The 25,614-nt window shown below is 45.3% G+C and overlaps 2 protein-coding genes across 6 annotated transcripts; both read right to left on the bottom strand.

Annotated features, from left to right (window-relative positions):
* Positions 1-829: 829 nt before the first annotated feature.
* Positions 830-20,178, bottom strand: PRPSAP2 (phosphoribosyl pyrophosphate synthetase associated protein 2). Of its 4 annotated transcripts, none has more exons than XM_068699158.1 (15): positions 19,856-20,177; positions 16,757-16,807; positions 15,646-16,149; positions 14,352-14,500; positions 13,072-13,191; positions 12,337-12,487; positions 11,423-11,475; positions 11,239-11,305; positions 10,089-10,261; positions 9,042-9,157; positions 5,773-5,828; positions 3,392-3,540; positions 2,612-2,682; positions 2,045-2,191; positions 830-1,530 (listed from the first exon to the last, which is right to left on the bottom strand). In XM_068699158.1, exons 6-15 carry the CDS (start codon positions 12,453-12,455, stop codon positions 1,372-1,374), a joined length of 1,110 nt encoding a protein of 369 aa, XP_068555259.1. In that variant the 5' UTR covers positions 12,456-12,487; positions 13,072-13,191; positions 14,352-14,500; positions 15,646-16,149; positions 16,757-16,807; positions 19,856-20,177; the 3' UTR covers positions 830-1,371. The 4 variants fall into 4 exon arrangements, with proteins under 4 accessions (XP_068555259.1, XP_068555260.1, XP_068555258.1 ...); XM_068699159.1 differs by having other exon boundaries at positions 14,382-14,500; XM_068699157.1 differs by lacking the exon at positions 14,352-14,500.
* A 1,633-nt stretch (positions 20,179-21,811) lies between these two features.
* LOC137864969 (chemerin-like receptor 1) lies at positions 21,812-25,517 on the bottom strand. 2 transcript variants are annotated; one of them, XM_068699625.1, is made up of 2 exons: positions 24,713-25,517; positions 21,812-24,067 (listed from the first exon to the last, which is right to left on the bottom strand). In XM_068699625.1, exon 2 carries the CDS (start codon positions 24,050-24,052, stop codon positions 22,967-22,969), a length of 1,086 nt encoding a protein of 361 aa, XP_068555726.1. In that variant the 5' UTR covers positions 24,053-24,067; positions 24,713-25,517; the 3' UTR covers positions 21,812-22,966. The 2 variants fall into 2 exon arrangements, with proteins under 2 accessions (XP_068555726.1, XP_068555727.1); XM_068699626.1 differs by having other exon boundaries at positions 24,881-25,517.
* Between the last annotated feature and the right edge of the window lie 97 nt (positions 25,518-25,614).

Here is a 25,614-nt window from a genome sequence, read left to right as displayed (position 1 = left end):
GGAGGGATAGAATGTAAAAAATTAAACAATGCTGTGATGAAAAATAAGCTCAAAGAATGAAAATAGTGTTATCTGGACAGGCGAGCAGTTGCTTGAATAAACTTTTCATCTCACTTGCTGAATGTACCAAGAAAAGTCCATAGATCTTTGATTAATGCACAGAGGATTTTCAGTCACAGCCCAGGGGCTGTGCCAACAGACACCAACCCCCAAAAACGCTCACTAACCCACCACAAGCCAGGACGTTCAGCCTCCGAGAAGCTCAGAGTAGGCCATTAAAACCAGCCTTCACATACCCCCTGCATGATACCCTTCCAATTCCATAATTGTCCCCCTCCAAAAAAAAAAAACAAACTCCCAAATTCTCCCAAGTCCCTGCTGTCCCCTGCCACCCAGCCACAGATTTAGTTTCCTTGCACATAGCCTGAAGCGAAGCAGCACGCTGCAGGTGCACTGAACCTGACAAATTACAACAAATCTTATCGACACCTTCGTGACAGTCCCCAGAAACCGGGTGGCTGCTGAAAGGTTGCGTGTATTTTGCATTTTACAAGAGTGCTCGGCAGAAAGACAGGTTGAAGTGCGACGATGAGCATTAGGGTATTAAGGAAAAGCAGCCTCTCCTTGTCTGCAGGTGTTACAGCACAGCAACAAGCAAAACAGATGTTATCTTCCTCGCTGCCGAGAAGCCCGAACCCTGTTTACACTCCTAAGTAGCACATTAGCATAAAAGAATCAATTCACCTCCTGATTTCTTTCAATACCACAGGATCTGCACATCATTTGTAAGGGGGGACACTTTAGAAGACAAGTGACTACTGTATAAACATTTTTAGAAAGCTCACACAAAACAAATCTTTATTCTTTGTCGCAGAAAATAAATACAGGTGCATATTTCATATGCTTTTCTATAAAAGCACTCCTACAAAATCACTTAACTGCATACAACAGTACAACCTTTTTGGCTTTTAAAATGCAAATATTATACAGTCACTTCATTTTATTATCTTTTAAAGCACTTGTAAGCAAGCAGCTTTGGAAAAGGAATGCTTAATTTAGAAGCCAAATTCTTGCCTCAAGTGTTTTGTGTTTGTTGTTTTTTTTTTCTTCCCCCCACTATGTATATAGTGCAACTAACCTAAAAGCAACTAGAACAGTTTTTTGTAAAATGTTATCCCTTCCCTCCCCGTCCCTCCCCAAAAAAAAACTGCAAAGAAAAAATTGCTCTGAAAAACTGTTCTACCTTGATACTTAAACTGAGAGGAAACAAAAAAGTGGCTCAATAGAAATATTAAGATAAGCATGATGCTTCACAGCTCTTTATCTGTTCGCTTCCAGTTTGGCCCGGGTGTTTCTTTAGACTAAAAAGCATTAATCATCCAGTCCTATATTTCTGAAAAGGTACGACATGGACTCCCCGTTATGGATCCTGCGAATGGCTTCTGAGAGGATCATGCTGATATCCACAGTCTTGATTTTAGGGCACTGGAGTTTCTGTATTTCGTGGGGAATCGTGTTTGTAACAACCACCTACAGAAAGAAAAAAATTTAGAAAGTCTTAACAGCTTCACGCTTTCCACCTCCCATATCAGAACTGCGAAAGGGAATGTCTGTCCTCCAGACCCCAGGAAGCCACCCTTGCTGATAACAGAACAAGATTTTACATTACTGTCAGGATCCAAATCTTCAGAAGAGCTATGCATTGCTGTACTGCGTATCCATGGATACTAATGGCAATATCCTTCCCTCCTTTCATTCTGACACCTAAGGTCAGAGGAAGGTACAAAAATATCCCCCACACTGAAGGGAAAAGTCTGCTTATACCAGCAGTCTGTCATCTCTCTGCTCTCCCTGGTTTACCACTGCTGTAGTTTAGGGATATTCTAGTGTACAATTCAACGCTAAGAAAGCCAAAACCCAGCAACATCCCACCTAAGTTCTTAATGCCAGTATATTTTAAGAATTATCAGGATAAAATTGCTCTTAAAAAAAAATAAACCAACCAACTAGACCATCTGATTAGCCACTCAGAATTCATGCTTACTTCATCGATTGCAGATTCCTCTATCAGCCTGGGAGCATCTGACGAGAGCAGGCCATGCGTGGCCATGACAAAGATCTTGTAAGCCCCCCTCTCCTTGAGGGTCTCTGCTGCAGCAAGAAAGCTGTCGACGTCATCTATAATGTCATCCTGTCAGAACAAGACATTCTTGAGTCAGTGAAGATTCAACACGCTCTCAGACCAAGGTGTAGTCTTAAGCTACCTACTGATAATGAATGCAGTGCACCCAGAATGACATTTAATCTTTTTCAAATGTTAACAGTTTACATCTAGTGCAAAATGGGCATTTTCGCTCATGTTGTTCTTCAGACACCTTAGCTCGATGGCAAGCATTAGCGTGGAAAAAGTGTCCAAACCCACTATAACATCACTCCGTAGTTCACACAATCAGCTTCAGTAAATGTGCAGGCTACTGCCTCATGGGATAAAAAGTGCAGTATCAAAAGCCCACCATCAAAATTCATTTGCTGATAAAGCAAAAATATACTTGATTTCTGTAACTTCAGCATATTCAGTATCATTTATCAGAAGCTATGGAATCTTACTTACCACGATGATAGCTATTCTTCCTCCTACATCTCCAACAACTGTGATGGGTGGTTTTTCCTTGGGAATCAGCACTGATCAATGGCAATTTTTTTTTTTTTTTTTTTTTTTTACAGAGGCAGAAAAAAAAAGAAAAAAGAAGGTTTATACAATTTACTTCAAGCGTGGAAATGTCAACTTTGCATGGGTCACCACTGTTTTAGCAAGAAGTGAGGTGACAACTGTTCCAACTATTACAGTGTTGCTGGGAAAAGCACCAAGATTTTAATACTTTTTTTTTTTTAAGCTTAGTGAAGAAGTATTAACTACATGCAGAGAGCGGTATGCAGGCACAACCAGTTCAATCAGCCTACTGAAACCCAAGCTAGGTTTTCATGCGATGAAGTTTTGCTGGCACAGCTACAGGTCACACCCACGTTCAGCAAGGATTCCTTGTCAAGGCTTATGACATTGATCCGGCTCCACACAAAGCCAGCTCAGCTCAGCTTATTAGCTCTGCGTCCCAGAACAAAACTCAAACATTAAAGCCAACTGGCAAAAGTGTGGCCTCTCTGCCACAGGCTCTTCTGACTGACTGTGGTGGCACAGCTCCTCCCACGCAGGGCACAGATCTCACAATCATCCCAGCACTAAAACTACAGACAAAAAGTATCAAATAGTAACCTTTTCCGTTCCTCATGTTCTTATAAAGAATCGCTCCTCTTTGACGGTGCCATCACTGTCCCCCTCTCCCAAAAGCACAAAAAGCAGTAGGTGAACACTCTCACACACAAACTTACTTACTGGGTATCTCTAAACTGGGATGAATAGCAGCTACGTTTTTGGCTGTAGGTGGTGAGTGTCGGCCGTCCACCATGTCAGACTCAGCATCTTGAGCTTCCCCGTGAATGACAGCAATTCCCAACCGTAAGCGTTCAGCAAATGACTGTGCCCTGTAGAGAAAGGGTTAAAAAAATGATCCTAAAATCCTAAGGAAATACCTAGAAGAAATCACCTATCCCACAGCATCTCGTTTTCACCAGCCCTGTGAGAGTTGAAATAACCTTGAAAGCATCCACACTGGCCTTGCAAGCATCAGGGCAAATGCCGCAAAGTCACACAAATCTGATTATTCCTTTCTGTTTTGCCCAGCAGTCAAAAAACATTTCCTGGCTTTCAGCATTCTTGAGATCCCATGCTTTAGCTGGTCTCATCTAACAGTCACCAAGAATAGCCTAGATGTCTGGGTTGCCTATATTTAATTAAGTAGGAAAAAATATTCAAATGAAAACAGAAAACAAATATTCATCTATTTATTTTTAGCAAGACGTGGACTAAGTAAGACAATATCCCAGACCTTCTCACACGTAACCTTGGATATCCTACAGAAAAGGAAATCAAAATCATTTTGCCTGACAAGCTACTCTTGAAATTTAAACAGCTCGGATTTCTACAAACTTACAAAAAGTTCTTTCGCCATGCAGCATTTATTTGACTGAAGTTAGGAATTTAGGTAATGAAGTTTAAGGTTAGCTGGATGAGTGTGGAAAGCAGAGAGTCAGGAAAATTCACAGACAGCACTCGTAACCTGGATGCAGCAAGCAGCAAGTAAAATGCAGCACTGACATTTGTCCTACCTTGCCTTGCACACCCCAGAGCTCAGTATCTAGCCTGCACCAGCGACCTGCTCTCCTCGTGGTCAAAGTGAGACCAGCACGTCACTTTGTTCTAACCTTAGTATCTAGGACCTGTGGCCTGAATCACTTCCTTTAACCTTAAGCCTGGCTTCACTATCCAAACAACTCCACCAAGTTATTTGCTCATTGTGATGCTCAGTTAATTAAAATTGGAGAATCTTTTGCCCTGTGGTTGTCGTACAGTTATTTTTTTCAAGAGGTTAAATACAGATAAATTATGATTCCATGCATATTTAAGAGTTATGACTTCGAAGGCGTAATCGTATCAGTGAAACTACAATAACGATTTAAATATGCAATATTACATTGAATAAAGTTCAAAATAACAGTAAAATGATTTATTCATTTTCCAATAAGCTCAGAAGCTCCTTCAGGAGTAAGTTCTCCTTCACAAGCAGACATTCATCTGTGAAGCTTGTCCTTAATTAGGCCGAAATGTTCCGCCACCCTTGTCCAAACACAATGCACCTCCCTCAGACTACTCTGAAATGCTCACATGCACACGTGAAGAAGCTGTACAAACACAGCTCTGGGATGCTCTCCTGCAAAAGTCTCCTTTCCTATACATGTGCAACTCAAGTGAGGTCATTTGCTGGCATTCACAGTTACTTGACAAGCATGAAAATGCTTCAGCAAATGCCTGCCTACACCCAAGAGACAATACCGACACCAAATAAAGGAAACAAAGACAAGCAAACGTAAAGTAATTGGCCAAAAGAGAAAAAAATCACTTAAGTACCACCATTGCGAAATAAAGATGGCAATTTGTTCCCCTCACTGTACTTCTACAAAGTAAAGCATTTTGGATTTACTATATAAAACAATGGTTGTTTGCTTTTACAAAGAATATCATGACTCCTTGGCATCAAAGACTAGGTAATGTCTCAGCAATTTATTAGTTTGTCACCACAGCAAATGAATTATCTCTTAAATCATCATCCAACTCTTTACCACCTTCTCAGAGCGGTATAATTCTAGAGATTAGGTATAGCGAACCAAAAAGCTACAGGAATTAAGAACAATTGTTCGGCTAACAAGAACTTCACAAGGAAAGCAGTCTCAACCATCAAATCCTGTTCCACCACGCTAGGCTGTAAGTCAGCCACACTTAGGATCTGATCAACCACATTCTGAGCTGTTTGCTAAGCAATTACTTTGGATTAGTGGTGTACCACTTCTAGTGATTTTTCTTCATTCACAGTAGGAAATTCATAACGTAAATGTACACGAGTATTACATCATATAATTAAATAGCTTCTTTATCAGAAGCACTGCACTGATTTACTACATCAGCTTGTTTTTTTTAACCTCCGTTTAGATTTATTACGATTTTGTGACGATGTAAAAACTGCACATCTGAAAGTGTAGGTGGCAGGGGGTTGCAGGCTGCATCTTTTAACTGTTAAATATCTGTCCTTTACTCGACCCTAAGAACAAAATGAGGATAGAGATTTCCTGCTCTAACACAAGAGAGCAGATCATACCCACCTCTTTGCAGACGCAGGTGATTTGGCCACAATTACAGCATTCCTGTAGTCTGGTATCTGTAGTAAATAACAGATAGCAATGTCTACTTCGTATCTTCAGACAAATTTCAACTCAGTAAGAATCAAAACTTCATTTTGCCAAAAGAATTTTAAGCATTTATTGTTTTACCTAACGTAAGAAAGCAATCTCAAGAATCCATGGTACATATTGAGAGTTCACATCTCAGGAAATTCAGATATTAAGCAAATTCAGATTTTAGCTGAAAGTTGTACCTCTCCCAAACACCACGTTATATACAGATCACAAAAAAGTAACCACCTTAGAAGAACGTATGGACTACACAGGCAAATGTTAAAAAACAGGAAACCATCAAAACTAAAGCTTCCTGTTCGACTTAAGTTGTCTTGTGCATGCACACAACAGTCTTGAATCACTTGCAAACACAGCTTTTAATCCATTTCCTCATTTCAGGGTTGTTTTTCAAAGTAAACCAAAAAAAAAAGACAGGCCTCTCCACATCATATGACTCCTTACAGGGACCACTAAAAGGAATAAAAATTCTACATTCACTGCACCCATACAGGAGCCACTGGCTGTCACTCCACTGCTGGTGCTTCCAGACCTTCCACCAGCAGCCTGGGCTCACTTTGGTATCTCACTGCAGCCCCTTCCTTGCGAACTCAGCACTTTCCCTCACTGCACTGCCCTGGGACAAGCTGTGCCAGAGCGCAGCACACACAGAACCTGTCTGGTCTTGCAGCAGTTGTCATAACAATAACGCACAGCCACTCGCAAGTCCTGCACAGCACATCCAGTCCCAGGGAATCCCACTATTGCAGACCTGAAGCCTCTTGGCTGTTAGATCTGTTAAAGCTGTCACCTGATAAATTTGGAGGGACAGGACCCTGACACAGAACTCACAATCTTACTGCCAGACATTAAATAGGAGCTCCAAAACACAGAAATACTCGTTTTTAAAACTACAAGCAAGGTAAGTTATTCCACAGCCTCATCCTCAAACGCACACCACACTTGCTGAGTGTTTCCAAAAGCATTCTATCTGAAAGAATTTTTTCCCATGCTGATTTAACTTCTGAATTTTGGCAGGGGCCTAACCAATTGAAAATGAGAGCTTTTCAGAGGACGAGTCAGGCAGCATTAATAATCCGCAGTGCTACCAACTCCACCTACAATACTGGGAATTCAGCATGTTCTGTCCTTTACAAATGCTTAGTTAAACAACAGGCTACGAAGATTAGCATGATGGAAGGTATGGACAAGGCAGGGCCTGTCATTTGACATAATAAAGGCTTTGATCTTGTTCAGACATCATTGCCTCATTTTTCCCCTGCCAAATTATCAAATTTGTTCGAAATGAAGTCAGAAAGCCAGAAATGTCATCCGAGAGACAGCAAGACATCAACAGCTCCTAGTAACAAAGAGCTATGTCACTCCGAGATTAACGAGTCACTCTGAGCTTAACATGTACACATAAGGAAGATAGAAGACACTAATTATAAATATTTGCTAGGCATACAAAGGAAAACCACCAAATTATCCGTATACAAATGAGTTTCACTGATGGGACTGACTTCATCCCAGAACATCAAATAAGTCCCTTCACACCTACACATAATTTTCTGGCAGGGAACAACTGTACGGCCTCATCCTCTCAACTTTCAGCTAAGTGCTTTGTAAGTGACCTCCGTTCTTATCAAGCTGGACTCTATTTCATGCTATTCAATATATCCCATCACAACTCCCCCTTGAAACATTTCTCATCCTTTGGTATTGACAGTGCAAGATTTGCAGCAAGCTGCTGTCACCAGGAGCTTGAGATGAATACTAAATTCTTCCGGAGCAGCACAGGATGAATTTTTCACAAAAGGGATACTACACATCACTTGGCTAGTGAAGTACTTGCCAGCACAGATCCTGTGTGATCAAGTAGGTTCGGTCAACTTCTGTTTTGGCAAATCATCTCATGAACAAGCAGAGGAATCAAGAAATTAAAAGCTGAAAGGATCTTTTAAGTCCTCTCTACACATACTTCAGCTGAGCTCTGTGAACGTTCATTTCTTAGAAAGCACCAGGAGAGCCAGACTCAAAGCTGCAGCAAATCTTCCTAAAACGTTAAGACTTTGGGTATCAAGATATGCTTAAAGACTAAACTGGGAACGTGGCCTTGTTACCTACCATAGTCCTCAGATTCAAGTAACATACAAAGGCACAACATGTCTTCAGTCTACGTATCTGGCTTTCCACTTTTTTTTTTTTTTAAAAAAACTTATATATTGATTACAACATGCAATGCTTCTGTCTTGATGCACAAGATGAATGACTGTGGCAAAGCCAGAGCCAGGAATTTTGTTCTATCATCTTCCCTCTTTTTCAGACAGACAAATTACCAAACAAATTGTAACGACACATTCAAATGGTAACTGATTCCCCAACAAACTTTTAGAAGTATCATAATAAATCCTTTTTTTTTTCCTTCTTTTTTCAAACTAAGGCACTTATCTCTCTTTACAACAAAAATGCTTGAGTTCAAAAAGTAAGAGCAAACTATGCATTTTCTTCTCAGCAGGAGGAAAAGATTTGCTTTCTTCCAAATGATGATTAGGCAGACATAATCCACATCTTACACCTACAATTACCAACTGCACAATTTGTCCACATGAATCTGTCAGTAGCACTTCTCAAAGCACTTTATAAAAGTAATATCCATTTCAAAGATGGAGAAATGGCTGCAGAGAACATCAGAAGTTAAGCTCCCTCAAGTCAAGACATGCTGAACAAACAGCAGGTGGAGATTTCCCCACAACAGAAGTCATCTGTTCTTATTTTCAGATTAGGATGGATAGGCTCTCATCGTTTACAAGTTAGCCTGCAAAATATTTTCATAATGCTATATAAATTACACCTACACCAGCATTCCATCCTGTAAATAGCAAGGAAATTGGAAACAGAAAAGGAAGAGGATACTCAGAATAGAAAAATGCTCTTTTATATACATGTATTACTTAGCAGGATATGTATAAGATGACAGAACAGCATCCTTACATGGAAAATAAAATGCCAGTTCTTCATGAAAAGGAAAATCAGGCCTCTCTGGGAAGGAAAAGAACCAACACACCACTTCCTGCCCCAACATGACCCTCCCCCCTTTAAAGTTCTGTTTGAATTGTTAATCTTCTCACAGGAATTTCACAAGCCTTGAGACACTGCAAAAAATAATTAAAAAACAGTGTAAAGTAGGCCTTCCTCACCTCTTCCTGGATGTACTGTAGTAAAAATGGAGATGCTCTCAAGTTATCAACTGGAATATTGAAGAAGCCCTGTATCTCCTTCTGATGTAAATCCATGGTAATGAGATGAGTTAGTCCTTAAAAAAAGACGCATGAAGAAGCAGGTCAGGAAAAGTGAGCAATAACAGATACACTTTATTTCTCTAGGAAGTTTAACAAGTTTGTTCAGAACAAACTCTCTAAGCTACATTAAAACAAAAACATTATGCTACATGCTTTCAGTAAGCCTAGGAACTATGTCCCTTTTAAATACACAAGGGTTATCCCTGCTTCCCAATTGCTACTGTGTCTTCAACAAGCACCTGAGAACAATCCACATAACTGAAGCAGTAGTGCCACACTGAGGCAGGTATGCTCCTTCTCCGTTTACACCTGACAACGTGGAACCATGAACAAGATAAATGGTCCTCTACCACATAGTGGGACACAGTAAACATTGGAGTTCTGAACTCCTCAGAAAGAGGCCCAAATTCTAACCACTGCCACGTTTCTTCTCTCAAAATAAGAACCCGATCGCAGCGTTCATTTTAACTGCCAATTCTTCCCAGGGAAAGAAAGCAAAAGGAAAGAAGCAGGAAATAAAGTGTCTTAATGGCTGAAAATGCGCAAACTCATTCTCCCACCTCAACTCAAACGTAAAGGACAAACAAAATATTCAACAGCTACGACAGACAGACTAGAAATGACAAAGTACAACTGCTCAAAAATGTAAGAAAGGCCAAGAACAGCATTATGAGGGAGGGATAGCACAGCCCAAAGCAGCAGACTCATCTTGCCAGTACAGTAGGATGCGATGTAAAATGGATGTTGCAAGATGTATTTATTTTTAAATGAACTCACCATCTTGAAATATCTCTAGTTATATTCTATGTGTACTTCAAACTTATTAAAAATAACTGCAAAGTCTTTCAACAAAGTCCCACCTTGTGCACAGACCTCTTTGGATCTGAGCGCTGCCCGTGGGACCCCCCATTTCCTTGATTATTTCACAACAACCTGCATTCTTACCAGCCTTGCACATCATTGAAGCCAGTAATTTAGAGACAATGGAGCCCCTTTTTCTCATCTTGCACTGCTTGCTGTATGGGAAGTAAGGAATCACTCCAATAATGCTTTTGGCACAGGATGTTTTACAAGCGTACACCATGATCAGGAGTTCCATGATCGTAGTATTCACATCCCTGGAATGAGAAGCGTCTAGTTCTGTATTCATGCATAAAAATCCTGCAGCTGAATTCAACACAACATCTACATCCATTACTTCACTGTATTAGAGTGTGAGAGATCTTCATTGCAAATCCAGCTGCACACCTAAGGATGTAAGCGTCCTGTACCCAGCATTTTAATTCTTTACTAGAATTACATTTCATTATTATTTTCACTTTTTTTTTTTGGTCAATTCAGCACTTTTCAGCATATTCCATTTTCAGGCTTTTGGTAATACAGCATGTTGCTGTGACAAACTACACCATACTTTTATCTCCAACATCTATTTCTATTGCTCACAAAGCAAAATAGATGTATTTTTCAGTATCGATAACCTTTAAAAAAAAATCAGATTTCCAACATACTTTTCTTTTGTTCAAGCCAACAGCAGGCTAAACATTTACTAACTGTCATCTATTTTCTGATCTAAACAAGAAGACTGAGAGGGTATCTGTAGATGAGAACCAGTCATCAACTACAAGACCCACTATTTCTGGTGCCATTAGAAATCAAAAAAAAGTCTCTGTATTTTTAAAGTTCTTTTCACAAAACCAACAAAACTGTTTTGAGTCACACGACACATTGCCTAGGAAATGCTCCTCCTACATTTAGAGCTTTGTGATGGTGCTGGAACCATGGTAGCTGAAAAGGGAGGAATTTAAAGAGAATGTCATGAGCAAAAGAATGCACTTAGCGAAAGAACACAGAAACCATGGGGAAAGTTTCGTTGACATTTTCATTGAAAATGAAAATAGAAGTTGGCTTACACTGAAGTCTTCTTTGTGCATGTATCAAAACAAAAAAAAAGCACACAAAGAGAAGCCTCTATAATTAATCTAAGCTTATTATACTGTGTCACATACATAATATGCAAAGAAAAGTTAGAACAGAAGCATTCCTATGGATGGTCCACATCAAAACGCTTGTACAGTGTCTCTCAACAACTACTCACTTTGAAACTGTCTGGATGATGAATACATCCTTCCCTCTCACAGACTCCTGGATCTGCACTCGTGTTTCTGTTAAGAGAAATATGTAAGATGTGAGGAGCAAGATGCAATGGAATCAAGAAATGGGCAGTGATAAAGGCAGATTGTAGGTAGGTAAGTTTCCAGTTCTGCCTGTGAAATGCTCACCTCTGTTTGGCTCTTGATAAACCTGAACCTTCCCCATCTCAACCCCTAATCGCCTGCAGAAGAAAAATTAAAACCAGAAGTCAGTAAGTGAAAATGAAGGGCTAAAAGAATGAAAAGCCCATTAAAGAGCAAAACCATTAAAGCAATTGTGATAGTTACTGAAAATGCCATATTTGAGGAGAAAAACAGGAGAAAAAAAAAAAAAACAAACACTAAAACCAGTTGCACTCTCTCTGTATCTATATAGACAGATGACAACGAACATTCAAAATGCTTAAGAGTCCACTTTTAAAGCATCTTTTTCCATAGACAAATGTCAGCCTGGAATGAATAAGAAATCTGAGTGTCTGCTGTGTTTATTCCATTTCAATATTAGCACAGCCCATCACCACTAAAAAAAAAAATAATAGAAAGGAATACAATAGGTACATATGCCCAAGTTCTTCGGAGGCATAACACCTTTCTATATCTGACTTTGGGTGCATAAGCCTCAGGAAGAACCCCACAGCACCCAATACTTCTGCACTGTGCATCCTAATACTGTTACAAGAGCAAGGTAAAAAATCACTGAAGTCATACAAGCTTTTCTGAAGCTATTCATGTATTTAAAGCTAATAAATGTCCCCATCTAAAATGTAGAGTATTTAACACTACCCAAACATTCATTTTCCTGCATTCACAACAACATACTACAGACAACCACAACCTGTCACTGAACAACTTAATCACAAGTTACTTTCTTCGTTATCGACCTGTTGAAATAGGCTGTGCAATACCGTACACCAGATGTTCATCCCAGCTGTGACAGCTTTCCCATGTAACTACCACAAAACAGAGAAATCAGTCTTCTCTAAAAGAAGTCCCTTACAATGGCACCAAGATCCCAAGCTGCCCTGCAGGCAGGTTTTACTTACTCCGCAATCCTCTTCGATAGTTCCATGCATGATGAATTGGAATTAGCTGAAAACAGCACCAGTCCTCCCTTCGTTATATTCATGTTGGCCCCAATTTCAGTTGATGGCACACAAAACATCAAACCTAAGTTGTCTTCCCACTCCTAGAAGACTGAAAGAGTGCAAAGGCCTGGTAAAGTCACAGCTTTAAAAATCAAAAATGGACAAATTTTCTCTGTTTAGACAGTGAAGGGTTTCTCATAATCCTGTATTCTCCATCATTCTTACTATTTACCAACATTTTAATAGCACCACACAGATATCCTTATAGAGGTTTGTGGCCCACAAGCTACACTGTTTACAACCTATCTCAGCACACCCAGCAGTGGAGCACAAAGAACAGACTTGTGCCTCTCTTGCCTTCCTTCTCCTGTCCCCAAGCTTCACACACCCACCAGCAAAACGCTTCAGTAGAGGTCTCCAAAGGATCTCTCCTTGACAATATCTTAACAGTTGGTTATTTATTTGTTTGCTTATTAAATGCTTTCCTCAGGCTATCATCTAGCAGCATAGATTCTCTTTTCCAGTACCCTTTCTAGAACTGAGCAATGCTGACTTTCAAAATCACAAAGCCAGTCAGAGGCAGAACTGAGCCAAGAGAGCCCTTAAGTCCTAGCTCTCTGCTAAATTGATTAGAGGCATCCATTTCCAGAGCTGTGCATCTTTCCACCTCTTTTCAACAAATTATAAACTTACAAATAAAGATGAAATGTAAGGAAGAGCTCAGTAAAGCTGGTAGCTGTAAATAATGCCCTCTTGCACAAGGCATCCACTTGATGAAGCAGCTGTTGTCATTCTTTGATACTAATATTTCTCCTGTGAAAACAGGAGAAAAACATCAAGAGGAAATCTATACATTTTCCCCCAAAATAAAAGCAAACACCACTACTTGATGGGATTCCATCTTCACACTTGTTATTCTTTTTTGTAACATCATATTTTCATGCTCTATTCTCACATAACGTTTTGTTCAAATAAAAGAAACAATCATGCTTATCAGCAGCCAAAAAAGTCCTAGGCTGCAGCACCTCACTTATGTATAAATAGCTCATTTGTGTAGCATTTTAGCATTAAGTAGGGGGCTGAAAATATCAAATAGGAGCTGTGTAATTCAAAACAAAGTGAATGGGAGCTCAGATAAATCAATAACTTCCCTGGCAAACATCTCCCTATGGAGAAACCTAAATTCTTCAAGTCACCTGTAGCTGTTCTAAAAAACTGAAGGCTTATTGACTACCAAGTGCTCCCAAACAGCATTTAATTTTCATGCTTAGGGGAACAGCTGGCTAGCTTTGTTATAAAACTACCCCAGCCCACCTTTGCAACCTGCCACACACTTGCTTGGCTTGGCCTAGTCCCAGCAGTGCACCCAATTCATCTTCTGTCGGGATCCAGGGTCAAGTCAGGAACTTCCTAATGCCAACCCCTTCACAAAGAGGCCGTGCTATGCTCAGCTGCTGTGAATGAAAACCTGCCCTTTGCCAAAACTTCCCAAACATGCAGAAAGAGCACGAACAGGGACAACCTCAGCAATGGAATTTGAATGCCCAGTTGTTGACTCCATTAAACCCAGTAGGATCCCTATACCTGGCTTCCTGGTACACCCTTACCTTGTGTATGTACACACACACACCCCCCACTTACCCTGGAATACCACAATCCCATATCCTATACCATTAAAAAAAGAAAAATCCTTTCTGCCTGTACTTTCAGACATTTGGGAAAAGAAAAATAAATAAACCAACACCCAACTCCTAAAAGGCAGTGGTTACAGACATCCAACCTAAAGCTTACCTACATCCTTCCCGAACCAAGCTCCCCACAATTTAAGGGAAAATAAAAATCAAATTCCATTTCCTAGCTCATGTTTCTTCCTTCATTCCGCTACACGCTTAACCTCCACAGCTCCCAGGTGGCCTGCCAAACATCCCTAATGGTGTTAAAGACATCTTAAATCCAATAAAGTGGGCACGTACTAGAAATGCTTTTAGGTTTTGGAACATCACCTGAAGTACCCTTCTTGTATGATCAGATGGGAGCAACGTAAAGACGGCTTTCAGAGAGTACTGGAAATATTTACATGGTGGTTTTTAATGACGATTTCTTTCCAGTTGTTACCTCTTTTCTGCATGGATTAAGAAAATGAGGGGAATTAAGAAATGTGCTGAAAGACAAGTTTTTCCCTGTTCACCACTCAGGATGTATTTTACTCCACAATACGATGCTGACATTCACAAGCAACACCAAAGACGTTTTTTCTTACAACCACAGGCCAAGGACTTCGCTTGCGGATGTACTTCAGCAGCAACAAGTGGGCTACACTGTGTGTGAGGCAGGGAGAAGTCCTGTTTGCAGAGTAACGCTGATGTATCAAACTTTAGAAGGGTACTGGGATGACAGCATGCTCACAAAAACTTTATTAGGGGTGTAAAGACATGAATCCACAAATGGATGTGGGACCACAAACCTCTCTGGCTTGAGGTGGGCAGGTCTTCCAAGCCAACATGGACTGGAAGAGAATGCACGCATCCAATGCAGGCACTGCCCACGAACTCCTACCTTTTCTTTCAGGCTGCACACAGCTACACAAACACGTGAGGATGGGCACAGTTACAGGACTGGATGTCCACGAGCTTTATTCCCACCTGCTTCACCTCCACAGGCTTTTACACCTCCACAGCATGAGCACACCAACAGCCACTGAGGCAAAGATAAGCTGCCTGGGACCACCACAGCACCGCTCCTGGGATCCCCAAGGGCTGGGGGGGGGAGATCGGACCCCCACACACACCCCACTCCCCACGAGGGGATGCAATATACCCCAAAACCAGGGCTGTGTCCCCCGGGACTACATGGCAAGAGGGTCGCCCCTTCAGCCCCACACCTCCCTGTATCCCCCAGCTGCTCCTGGTGGGGTCTGCACACCCCCAACCCCCCTGCACCTCAGGATCCCCTCCCCTCCTCCCTCAGGGGGCCTGGGGGCTACTCCCCCTTTCACCTCAGGGAGCGAGGAGCCCCCGGCTGCCCTGGGGAGGAGAAAATAGAGAAAAAAAAAAGGAAAAAAGGGGGAAAAATCGAAAAAAAAGAGGCTCGCTCCCTCAGAACCCCCTGAGGCGAGGCCCTCGCAGCCCCTTCCTCAGGCGGCGGACCCTGTGTGAGGAAAGGGAAGGGGGGGGGGGGGAGCGCAGTGAAAGGGGGCACCCTGCCCTCACGCAGCCGCTTGAAGCGAGGCTGATGGAGCTCCAGAAGCCCCTTCGGTTAATGCCTTACCTGCCGGCTCCGGCCCCCCGGCCCCGGGTGAAGCGGCCCCGGCCGGAGGGGTCGGGGAGAGGCGGAGGCAGCGGCGGAGCTCGGCCCCTCCGGTTGCGCCGCTCGCAAGATGGCGGCGGCGCCTCACGGAGAGGGGGGGGGGGGAGCGCGAGGGGCGGGCGCGAGGCGACGCCCTCATCCCCCCCCATCGCCTTTCCCGCCTAAGGCTGAGGGGAGCTCCCCGCCGCCGCCATCTTGGCCCCGCGATGGTGATGGGGGTGTGTGGGGGTTTCCGTTAATAAAGCTGCTTTTTTATCGTTTTTTCTCCTTTTAAATGCCACCCGAGGTGGGCGGCGGCCCCCTCTGGGTTGTGAGAGCCCCCTCGGAAAGGTGTAAGGAGGCAGATGTCCGTGGTTTAGCTCCCATGGGGTGGCTGGATGCGCTGCTGTGGGCTCCGCCAGCGCAACGGAGGGGCTTCGCCATCCCCTATCTTATCCAACAGTGCTTGTGGAGAATAAAGATGTTCTGTAAAGTCAAAAACAATAGCAAAAAGTGGTCCCTTAATTCCTTTATAAATGCTGTCCAAAGCACACACAATTTGTCCCGAGTCTGTCCCGTCCCGTCCCCCCATAACTCTTGGGTTAAATAGGATGAATGTGCATTTTACCTCATTTGCAGCAAGAGAATGGGTTTAGTCACTCTTTAAAAGCCCAGGTTTATCACAGGACAGCATCCATGACAAAAGCTATGTGTGCTTTCACTCCTTGGACAAACTTTAGAGTCATCCTGCATTAATTCAGGGTAAGGCTCTTGCCAGGGTTATCCATCTGTCCCTTCTTCCTCCCTCCCCTCCAAGTAAATACTCAAGCACCAAAGCTTTTTCATTTTCTGACCCTTTTTCCCCTAGCTCCGTGGCTAGAAGCTGTTTTAAGTTGTGCTTTTCAGTGTGCCCAAGATCAACAGCACTTTATTACATAGGGATCAGAATTTTAGCATTTAGAGTAAAGGTACAGATCAGGTATTTCTCATCACAGCATCTCTCATAACTGAATTATATTTATTTATTCCTGGACTGCAACATACAGGGTGCATTTGAGCAAGGCCTGGAACACCTGGACAGATACTTACATACCATGAAAGAGGAAGGAAAGGCACAGCTGCCAGGACTTCTCACCAGATGCACCTGAAAAACCAACAACTTTTGGTTTAATACTTCAAAACAGTTTCTGCCATTATGAGCTGTATTTTCCACATTAAGTATTCACACACCAGTGCTTCCCCATTGCTCGCAGTATTTGCTTCTTGCATTCTAACACTCCATCAGTTGTCTCTTTTTCCACTTCCAGCAGTCAAAGCCGGGCAGGAGAGCAATTTAACCTGGAGCAGCTGCCAGGTGCAGAGCTCTCTGCTTGTAGCACTCTCAAAAAGCAAAGACATCTGTCTGAAATATGTGAGCAGAGAGACCGTAAGCTTGTTTGTGCCCTCAGAGACACAATGCTGCAGTCATTCTGTGTTTCTGGAGCATCTCTTTGACTCACACTGCTAAGCATAGGAAAATGGGCCTCACCATCCCCACCATTTCCAGTCTGCATTTTTCTGATTACATGCTGGTGTTCCCACTGTCAATTTAGGTTCACCGATCTTTGTATTTCAAAGATCTTTGCTTTGTTTTATTTTGTTTGGGGGAAAAGGAGCATTTGAGCTTTTTGTTAGCCTCTTCAGAGCAACAGAGATTTCTCTTAACATGTCTTCGTTGCAGGATTTCACTACAGGCTGGCATGGCAGAGCAGTTTAAGGCAGAACAGCTAGAAACAACACATATTGAAGCAATGACCCATGATGCAATTAGCAGCCTTCCCCAGAAGCATTTTTCAATACCCTGGGGACACCCAGAATTTGCTGACGACTTGATTCATGCTGCCCCAAATTCCTGGCATTGCCTAAGCAAACCACAGAACCAGGAACTGAAAAGATTGTCTTCTGATGCCTTTGTTTTCTTTGAGCAAATCAATTTTTTTCCTGTTTCTGTTTTTTTTTTTTTCCCCCCCCGATCAGAGGAATGTAAATTTAAATCTCAAGTCCCAACGGAGAGGGATTTGTTAATTTTACAATATGCTATCCAAGAGTTTACAAATAGTTCCTCCAAAAGGAGCACCTGGATTTTATTTCGTTTACAATGATCCAATTAGCAATCATCTAAGGAATTCTGAAAAATTGCAGGGTGTGAATATAGTGGCTCAGAGAGATTTGCTGTTCTAAATCCAGATGCAACTCTGGCAGGAAGAAATGTTCAAAAATAAATAAATAAATAAATCCACGCCTAGTCCAGCCAAGGTGAAGGGCGCTGCTCATCCCGTGCTTGGCTGGATGACAGCCTGCATGCATCACCTGAGAAAAGACAAATGCTACTATCATCCAGTCTCCTAAGCTCCATCCATCACTGCCCTGCCAGGTTGTGGTGGTGTTTTTTTGTTTGTGTGAGTGGTGTTCGTTGGTTTTAAATAAAAGTGGATGTTACACTCCTCTACCAATCTACGTGATGGTAAGAATTATTAAGCTTGGCACGCTGGAGAAACATTTTGATTTGATCCTAACACGGCCCTGTGAACATGTTTTGTCTCTCCCAACAGTTAGTCCTACAAAGCATCCTGAAGACATCCTCTGCCCTACACATCCGTTGTGAGCCTGCTGGGATGTTCTGCAGCGCATGGGCACCGAGCACAGCCTGGAGGCCACCACCTCCCATCCCTGCCTCGGGAATGACTGTGTCTGGTTTCCAGAAGATGCCAGCTTGGATATTGCCCAGCTAGCGAGGCAGAACTCTGAGCAGCTATAAACACATTTCTGAATCAGGGGAAGGAAGAGTAATTTTATGATTTTTTTCCCACACTTGATAGTGATCTGGAAAATAGTATTCCCCGCTTCTGGGAACCGAAGTGCCTTAAAAAAAGGCCCCAGAGCAGAATACACATCTTATCTATGTGAAGGGCTATGTAGTAGACAACATTCTTTTTGTTTTAGCAAGCATTACTGCCTAACTGTGGCTTGGCTGTCTGCAGGAAATAGGCACCAGCTCTTTCTGTTACAGTCACATTCCTCCTGAGTCATGAAGCTTTGTCTGAAAAAAAGCCACTGAGTTTAGTTTGTTTTCCTGTTTCTAGCAGTGCTCTGAGTTCCGGGTCAGTCTGAAATGATTAACAGAGATCTGCTGCATCAGCCTTCAGCATGGGCACGGGGTTATCTCCTATCAGCCTTCAAACAAAGGAGCGAGAGGCTTGTTGGAATAGCCAGTGTTTAACAGGTCACTGCACACCAAAACATCTCAGGCTGGATGAAAAGGCAAGAATTTGGACAAACGCTGCCCTGAAACAGAACAGCAGCAGCATCCTTCACTTCATTCGCATTTTCTCTTTGCTGTGCCTGTCCTGCAAAGCCTGCGTAACACCCGATCGCCTCCTGCTTACAGATGTGGTTTGCCCTTCGATTCTCCATTAGACAAAAGCCGTTGAACTGAACAATGAAGCAACGTCATTTTAGGAAAATTGACCGGCTACACAGTGCCAAACATCCCATTGCTCTCTGTCCTGCTCACTGGGTCCTGGTGTGACTTGCCATTCACTGTATCACTGCGCTACGCTACAGCTCCTCTACAGGGAGGGAGCGAGCACGCATCATGTTAGTGAAGATAAAGGAAGGGCTCAAATTAGTCATGGGTCAGTGTATGGCAGGCTTGCTCATTATAGCATAATTCAGAACAGAAGAAGAGATCCTGTGCCTCACATACACAGATGTACAGAAGAAAGGTTTGGTGTCCAACTCTGCCCTGTGCAGCTAAGCAGAAACCAGGAGATGTGCAGGGAAGGACCAAAGTGCAACCAGCAGAGACACCCTGTTCCCTTCCCAGCTTGGTGCTGAGCCTGGGCCAGCAATAACAGGTTAACTCCTGCACAGGGTGGGATCCTCACCCAGCCGCTACACCAAAAAAAGATGGAGAGACCCTGCAAAGGCTCAGCCTGCGTGATTTACTAACGCTGTTACTAACACCTCTCCTTCAGAGAAAAGCTTTTTAACAATATTGATCCTCTAACTTGTCGTATTATTTCCTGCCTAACTTCAACAAGCTCTGGAAGAGGTTCTGCTCTCAGACCTCCCAGCACTGTCTTTTGCTTAGCCTTATCTAACAAGTCCATTCCCCAAACTCAACAATGGGACACTTAAAAATTTTACTCACCAGGAAGGGTTCACCAGAGGAAATGCAAGGGAACTAGCAGCTTTCACACAGGCTTTTACCATCTCATTAAGTCCTCCTTAATCTCATTAAGTCCTCCTTAATGAGACCTTCCTCACCTGCTGCAATCACCCTCCCATTCGTTACCCCCACCATCATGCTGCTGGTATTTTCGAGGCTGTCTCAGCTCCTACTCTTCCCTCCCTCTTTCCATTTAGTTATTCTTCCATCTGCACTGGGTAGTGAGCTATCACCTTCCCCTGCTCCCTTCCTTGGAGGATAGCTCTGGGCCACAGCTCTGTCCAGAGCATCCTCTGCACTCAGAAGGCACGGGCTTTGTTTTTCTGCCCGTGGGCTCACCATGACAAAGCCTCTAGCCAAAAATCACCCGCCAAGCCCTTCCCAGCTCTTCACCAAGATGTTTTGGCTGTACCGTATCCACCACACTCAACTCCAAAGCATTAAAGACCTCACCAAACTGCTCACCCTGCTCTGCTAATTCACCCCAAACACCCTGACTGCCAAAACTTGCTTATTTTCTGCTCTCCCCATGCACAGCCCCGAGTGGCTCTGTGCATCCCAACCCTTTTTATACACGCTGGGCTGTCTGCTCGCCCACGGATCGGCCCCTCCGCAGGGCCAATCAGCCCCGTGCCAGCAGGGCAGCCAATTTGCACCTTTCCCAATAACTGCAAACACGACGGGGTTCAGGCTGTTCCCAGAGCCCAGCGCCACCCATCCCATCGCATCTGAAAGAGCCTTGAGAGCAAAGCTGCGTCAGAGGGCGGCACAGCTGCCCAAATATTCAACCTCTTGGGATTTTTTATACGCCTTTGGAAATTTTTCTTTCCCTCTTTTTTTTTTAATTTCTTTTTATTTAAGCTTTTCTAGATACACACAAGACAAACATGAATAGCAGAGAGAATGAGCAGCCTGTCTTCTAGTTAGGAATGAGGGACTACCATGATTATCAACATGATAATGAGACTGAACATGAGAGAATTCGATACGGGGCAGATTTATCTTGGAGCCAGTCCTGGGCATCCCAACCCCGTGCTTGGCTTCTCACTGCACAGAGGCTCGGGATCAGACCCCGGGTGACAGAACCATTCCTATCTCGAGTGCATCCTGCGACACAGCTGTGAGCTGAGGGTTACCACCAAGAAAACACTCCTTTCCCTATTTTTTTCCCGACAGTATTTTGACAGTGTGCTCAGAAACGGTGCTCTGAAAGCTCTGCATGTCCTTCCCCATCCTGCAGGGAGCTGTTCAGCTTTGTAAAGTCACACTGTTCTGCTTAGCCGTGATAACATGCCTCTTAGGGTGGAGGCAACGTCTGGGAGTTGTGGCTCTGAAGTTTGCTGACGAAATAGAGCTGGGATGCCCTGGAGAAGGTGGTGCTCCGTAGGGCAGTTACCTCCTGCCACTGCAGTGGCAATTCCACCCTGACACTCAGCCTCATTTCAATCATGTCCTATGGGAAGACCTCGCATGCCCAAACAACACAGAAAATTGCTTCTCTCCTCTCACAAACTGGGCCAATGCTTCAAGCCCTGGCCTTTGGGGGTGCTGGGAGACACAACAGGAGGCCAAGGTCTTTGTCGCAGCCTCGGAGCCGTTTGCCACAAGGAATTACGTGGGCTCTGCCAGCAGATGAAGAAAAGCCAAAAGAGCAAACTTCGAGCTGCGCAACCTTGACGCTGCAATCAATGCTGGAGTTCACCACCAGGAGCAAGCAAACAGCCCCGGCGTTGCACAGCGCCGAGCAAACATTGCGCTTTTATCTGCCTGACAGGCAGCAATTTGTGGCAAAGGGCAAAGCTCGCTGCTCGCTCAGGCTTGACATACGGATGGTCCCGTCACATTCCCCCGATCTCCGCGGGATGATGCATGAATTTCAGGTTAAGCACACGCCTGCCGGTGGGATCACGACCTTCATTTAATATTGCACGGCCCAGCAGACCCGTAATTAATCCCCAGCGTGTTCCAGTGACAGCTCTCGCTCAGCACAGCCATCCACGCCGAAGAGAGAAGTGCCTGGGAATTCACACACCCAGGCTGGGAGCATTTCATCTTTTCCTCTGGCTGCTCAGCTCAGCCAGATTACTGAGTTTTATCACGCAGGCAACACAGCAGGCCGGGAAGGTTTTAAATAAGTTTAATGAGGTTTAATATTCGTTCACCAACGGTACAAAAAGTCAGATTTCAGCTACATAAGGACCAGAAGAATGTCAAACACAAACACAGCCAAGCACTGCTCAGAAAGAGTTAGGCTGCTCATCAAACCCAAGTAACTGGAGCGCAATCTCATGATTCATCCTGCCACACATCTGGAGAGAGAAAAGATGAATATTTTACTAGCTGGGCCAGATCCTACAAAAATACACGTTGCTATTTCATTTAACCCTGTTTCTTTAAAAGATGCGTCTGTGAGAGTGCTTCTGGATGGATCCCACTGCCTGTCCGAGCGGCTTTTTTTTTAATTTAATCATTTTTTACTTAAGCTTTAGCAGCCCGTGCACCAGACTGGTATGATATATGGGAAAGGATGCTTGTTTTCTTTACAGATTTGATTATAAGGGATTTATGGAATAGCTCTTCCCCCTTTCCATCCTCTTCTCTGGACAGCCTCAACGCCGACACAGCTGCACCCGATTTTGCCCCCTGGTGGAACCCCAGAATTTTTGCATCTTGGCAAAGAGCTGCCAGGAGAGAGGAACATAAAGGGAGCCCCGTCAGGAGTCACCACCCTGGTGAGCTTTATAAAGGGTCGCCTGCAAAAATCCAGAAGCTGAGACAGATCGGCAGCACCACCCGCCCAGTGGTCACCCCCCCAGCACAGCCTTGCCAAAAAATGGGTACATGGAAACAAGCAGCCAAGGAAAGGGGCACGGGGAGGAAAATGCTGTGACTCCAACTTTTCAGGAGCCCTGCTGCAGCTCCAGAGAGTTTTCTGGTTAAGTCATGGGAGGATCCAAAAAAATCAGATCAGTTTGTGAGCGTGCATGGCCCTTCGCAGCCCTCAGTCCTGCAATTACAGCTCTGAAAGGAGGGGAAACTGCAGAGCAGGGAAGGGAACTGCCCCTCCGGCCATGGTAGTGATGCAGAGCACGCTCAGACCCTCGGGACCTCCGCTTCTGAAGCAGATCTGGACTTCCTCCTGCTGGTCAGGCTGGCCAGGACCGAGTCCTCGCTGAAAGCCCCTTCGAAGGTCGACAGGATGGACTGGCGAAACTTCTCCTTGAAATCCGGCCCCACGAACACGTAGAGGATGGGGTTGATGCAGCTGTTGAAGAAGGCAAGGCTGGAAACCAAGGGGATCCCTATGTAAAGGGCCATTTTCATCTCGTGGCTGGAAGAGTTTTGGGATATCTCTAGCAAGGAGAAGACGTGATAGGGGAAGTAACAGAGGAAAAACGAGGCCGTGACAGCAATGATGATTCTGTAGGGCTTGGCGGAGCTGGCTAACTGCCTGCTCTTCAGCTTGACGGCCACGATGCTGTAGCAGAGGAGGATCACCGTGAAGGGGACAAGGAAGCCGCAGAGGAAGCGGGTTATGATCATGGCTTTATGCCGCATCCTCCACAGCCTCCGCGTTGCCTCGGACGTGTAGTCGTCCGAGAGGGCGAAATTATTGTAGCAGCTGGTGACGTTCCTGGAGCTGACCACGGTGTCACGGAAGACGAGGTACGGGGAGCTGAGGAGCAGGGCCAGGACCCACGTCCCCAGAGCAATCCTGGCCGCCAGCTCCGGGCTCCTGCGGTTGTGGGACCAGACGGGAAAGGCCACGGACACGCAGCGGTCCATGCTGATGACCGTCAGGAGGAAGACGCTGGCAAACATGTTGAGGAAGGCGATGGTGCTGTTGAGCTTGCACAGGAGCTTCCCAAAGGGCCAGTGGAAGCCCAGCGCCGTGTAGGCGATGCTGAGGGGCAGGAAGAAGGTGAAGATGAAGTCGGCGATGGCCAGGTTGAGGAACCACACCGAGTTCACCGTCTTCTTCATCTTGAAGCCCGCAATCCAGATGACGAGGCCGTTGCCCGTCACCCCCAGCAGACAGGCGACGCTGTACACCACCATGGAGAGCACGTGCATGCTCTTCTGGAGGCCGGAGTAGTGATCGTGGGCAGTGGCGTTCGCAGGAGGCACGGTGGGAGAAGTGCCCGGGAAGGGAGATGGGGAAGAAGAGATGCTCTCCATCGCCGCAGGCCAGTCCTGAAATCACAGCAGCACACACTGCTGTTAGCTGCAGCTCCTACAGCTCAGCAGAACAAGTTTTTGCTAGCAACTGTACCCAAAACGTATATAGAAAGCTGGAATATCTATTGAATATAACTTCATAACAACCATCCTTCTCTGTAGCATCTGCAAAGCTTCAGAACAGCAGAAAAACTCTTGTGAGGCACAAGGAATTCAAGCAGGATTGAGCAGGATTCCAGCGAACCGAAACAGAGGGAGGAGGGTACTCTGCGTGCCTTGGGTTGCTCTGACATGTCCCAGAAGGGATGGTACCGACAGGAAGGGGAGAGCAGAAACTCAGCCACCACGGGGACACCTCCCACTGCTGCAAGCAGAAATCTGGGGATCCATCAAGACAAAAACAATTACACATCCCCTGGGAAGCCCCTGCATCCCTGCAGAGCTTGTCACCCGCACTGACCGCCTGCCCACCAACACTGCGACACATTTTAAGCCAGAAAATAAATAATAAAAAAGGTTTTTGTTTTGCTTGCAGCTCCTTCCATGCCAGAAGGCCCGCTGCAGCCTGGGCACTGAGGGGCAGGGGGCTGGCATTGCCAATAGAGACAATAAAAAGCTTCTAGAGTGATGAAGCTAAAATCCTGCTCCTTCGACAAATACCTTCTGAGGCTGTGTCCTCTCCTAGGCAGAGCGATACCCGAGGTGTGTCCTGGTGCAACGGGCAGTCCTTTACCCACAAACCTGCCTCCACGAGCCTGAGCTTCCCCTTAACCAGCACCTTCCTCACCAGGTCCCCAACAGGACCCACCGCAGTTCCGTGCTCCTCACCACAGCTCCGTGCTCCTCGCCGCTCTCCCTCTGGCTCTGCTCTCCCCCCGCCTGCCTCCCCTTTGAGCCACCGCTCCTCTCCGCCGTGACTCAGGGTGCCTCGCTCCGTTTTTCCACGTCTCGTGCCCACGAGGTGTTTAGTAGGATCTCTCCCTCCCTACCCTCGTTCCCCATTTTACGCTGCCTCGGTTTAACCCCTGAAGCTCTGCCTGGGGCACAGCCTCTCAGGCAAGGTTGGCCAACCCAACTTGGACCCTAAGCATGAAGACACCACCCCACGCCCACCTGTGTGCCTCCCCTGGGGCCTCCCTCACCCCATAAAGCCCCATGGAGGGGTCGGGGTGTGCTGTGCTCCCCACACCTGTTAGGGTCAGGTAACCCTAACCCTAACGACCCTGCCCCATATCCAGCGGGACCCCCCGGGCTCATGACCCCGCTCTGGCCACCACCCCATACCCGGGGGGGGTGGGCAGGGGGGCTGGGAGCACTGCAGCCGGTGTGGACAGGGGCTGCCGGGGGGCTTGAGGTGCCCTGGGGGGGCTCTGGGTGCCTGGGGGGGGGTTGGGTGCCCGCGGGGTGCCCCGGGGGTACCGGGGCCGTGCCCCCATGTGGCCGCCCAAGGTGACCCGTGCCCAGCGCGCCACGTGCTGGCAGCGCCTCCCGCCACGCCTCGGCGCCGACCAATAGGAAGCGGCGGGGGGAGCGGGGCTCGCCGCCGATTGGCGGAGGAGCTT

This window comes from Anas acuta, chromosome 15 (assembly GCF_963932015.1).
Source record: "Anas acuta chromosome 15, bAnaAcu1.1, whole genome shotgun sequence".
NCBI classification, from domain to species: domain Eukaryota; kingdom Metazoa; phylum Chordata; class Aves; order Anseriformes; family Anatidae; genus Anas; species Anas acuta.
The sequence above is the reverse complement of the archived record's forward strand: the minus strand, read 5'-3'. Positions and strand labels throughout refer to the sequence as shown.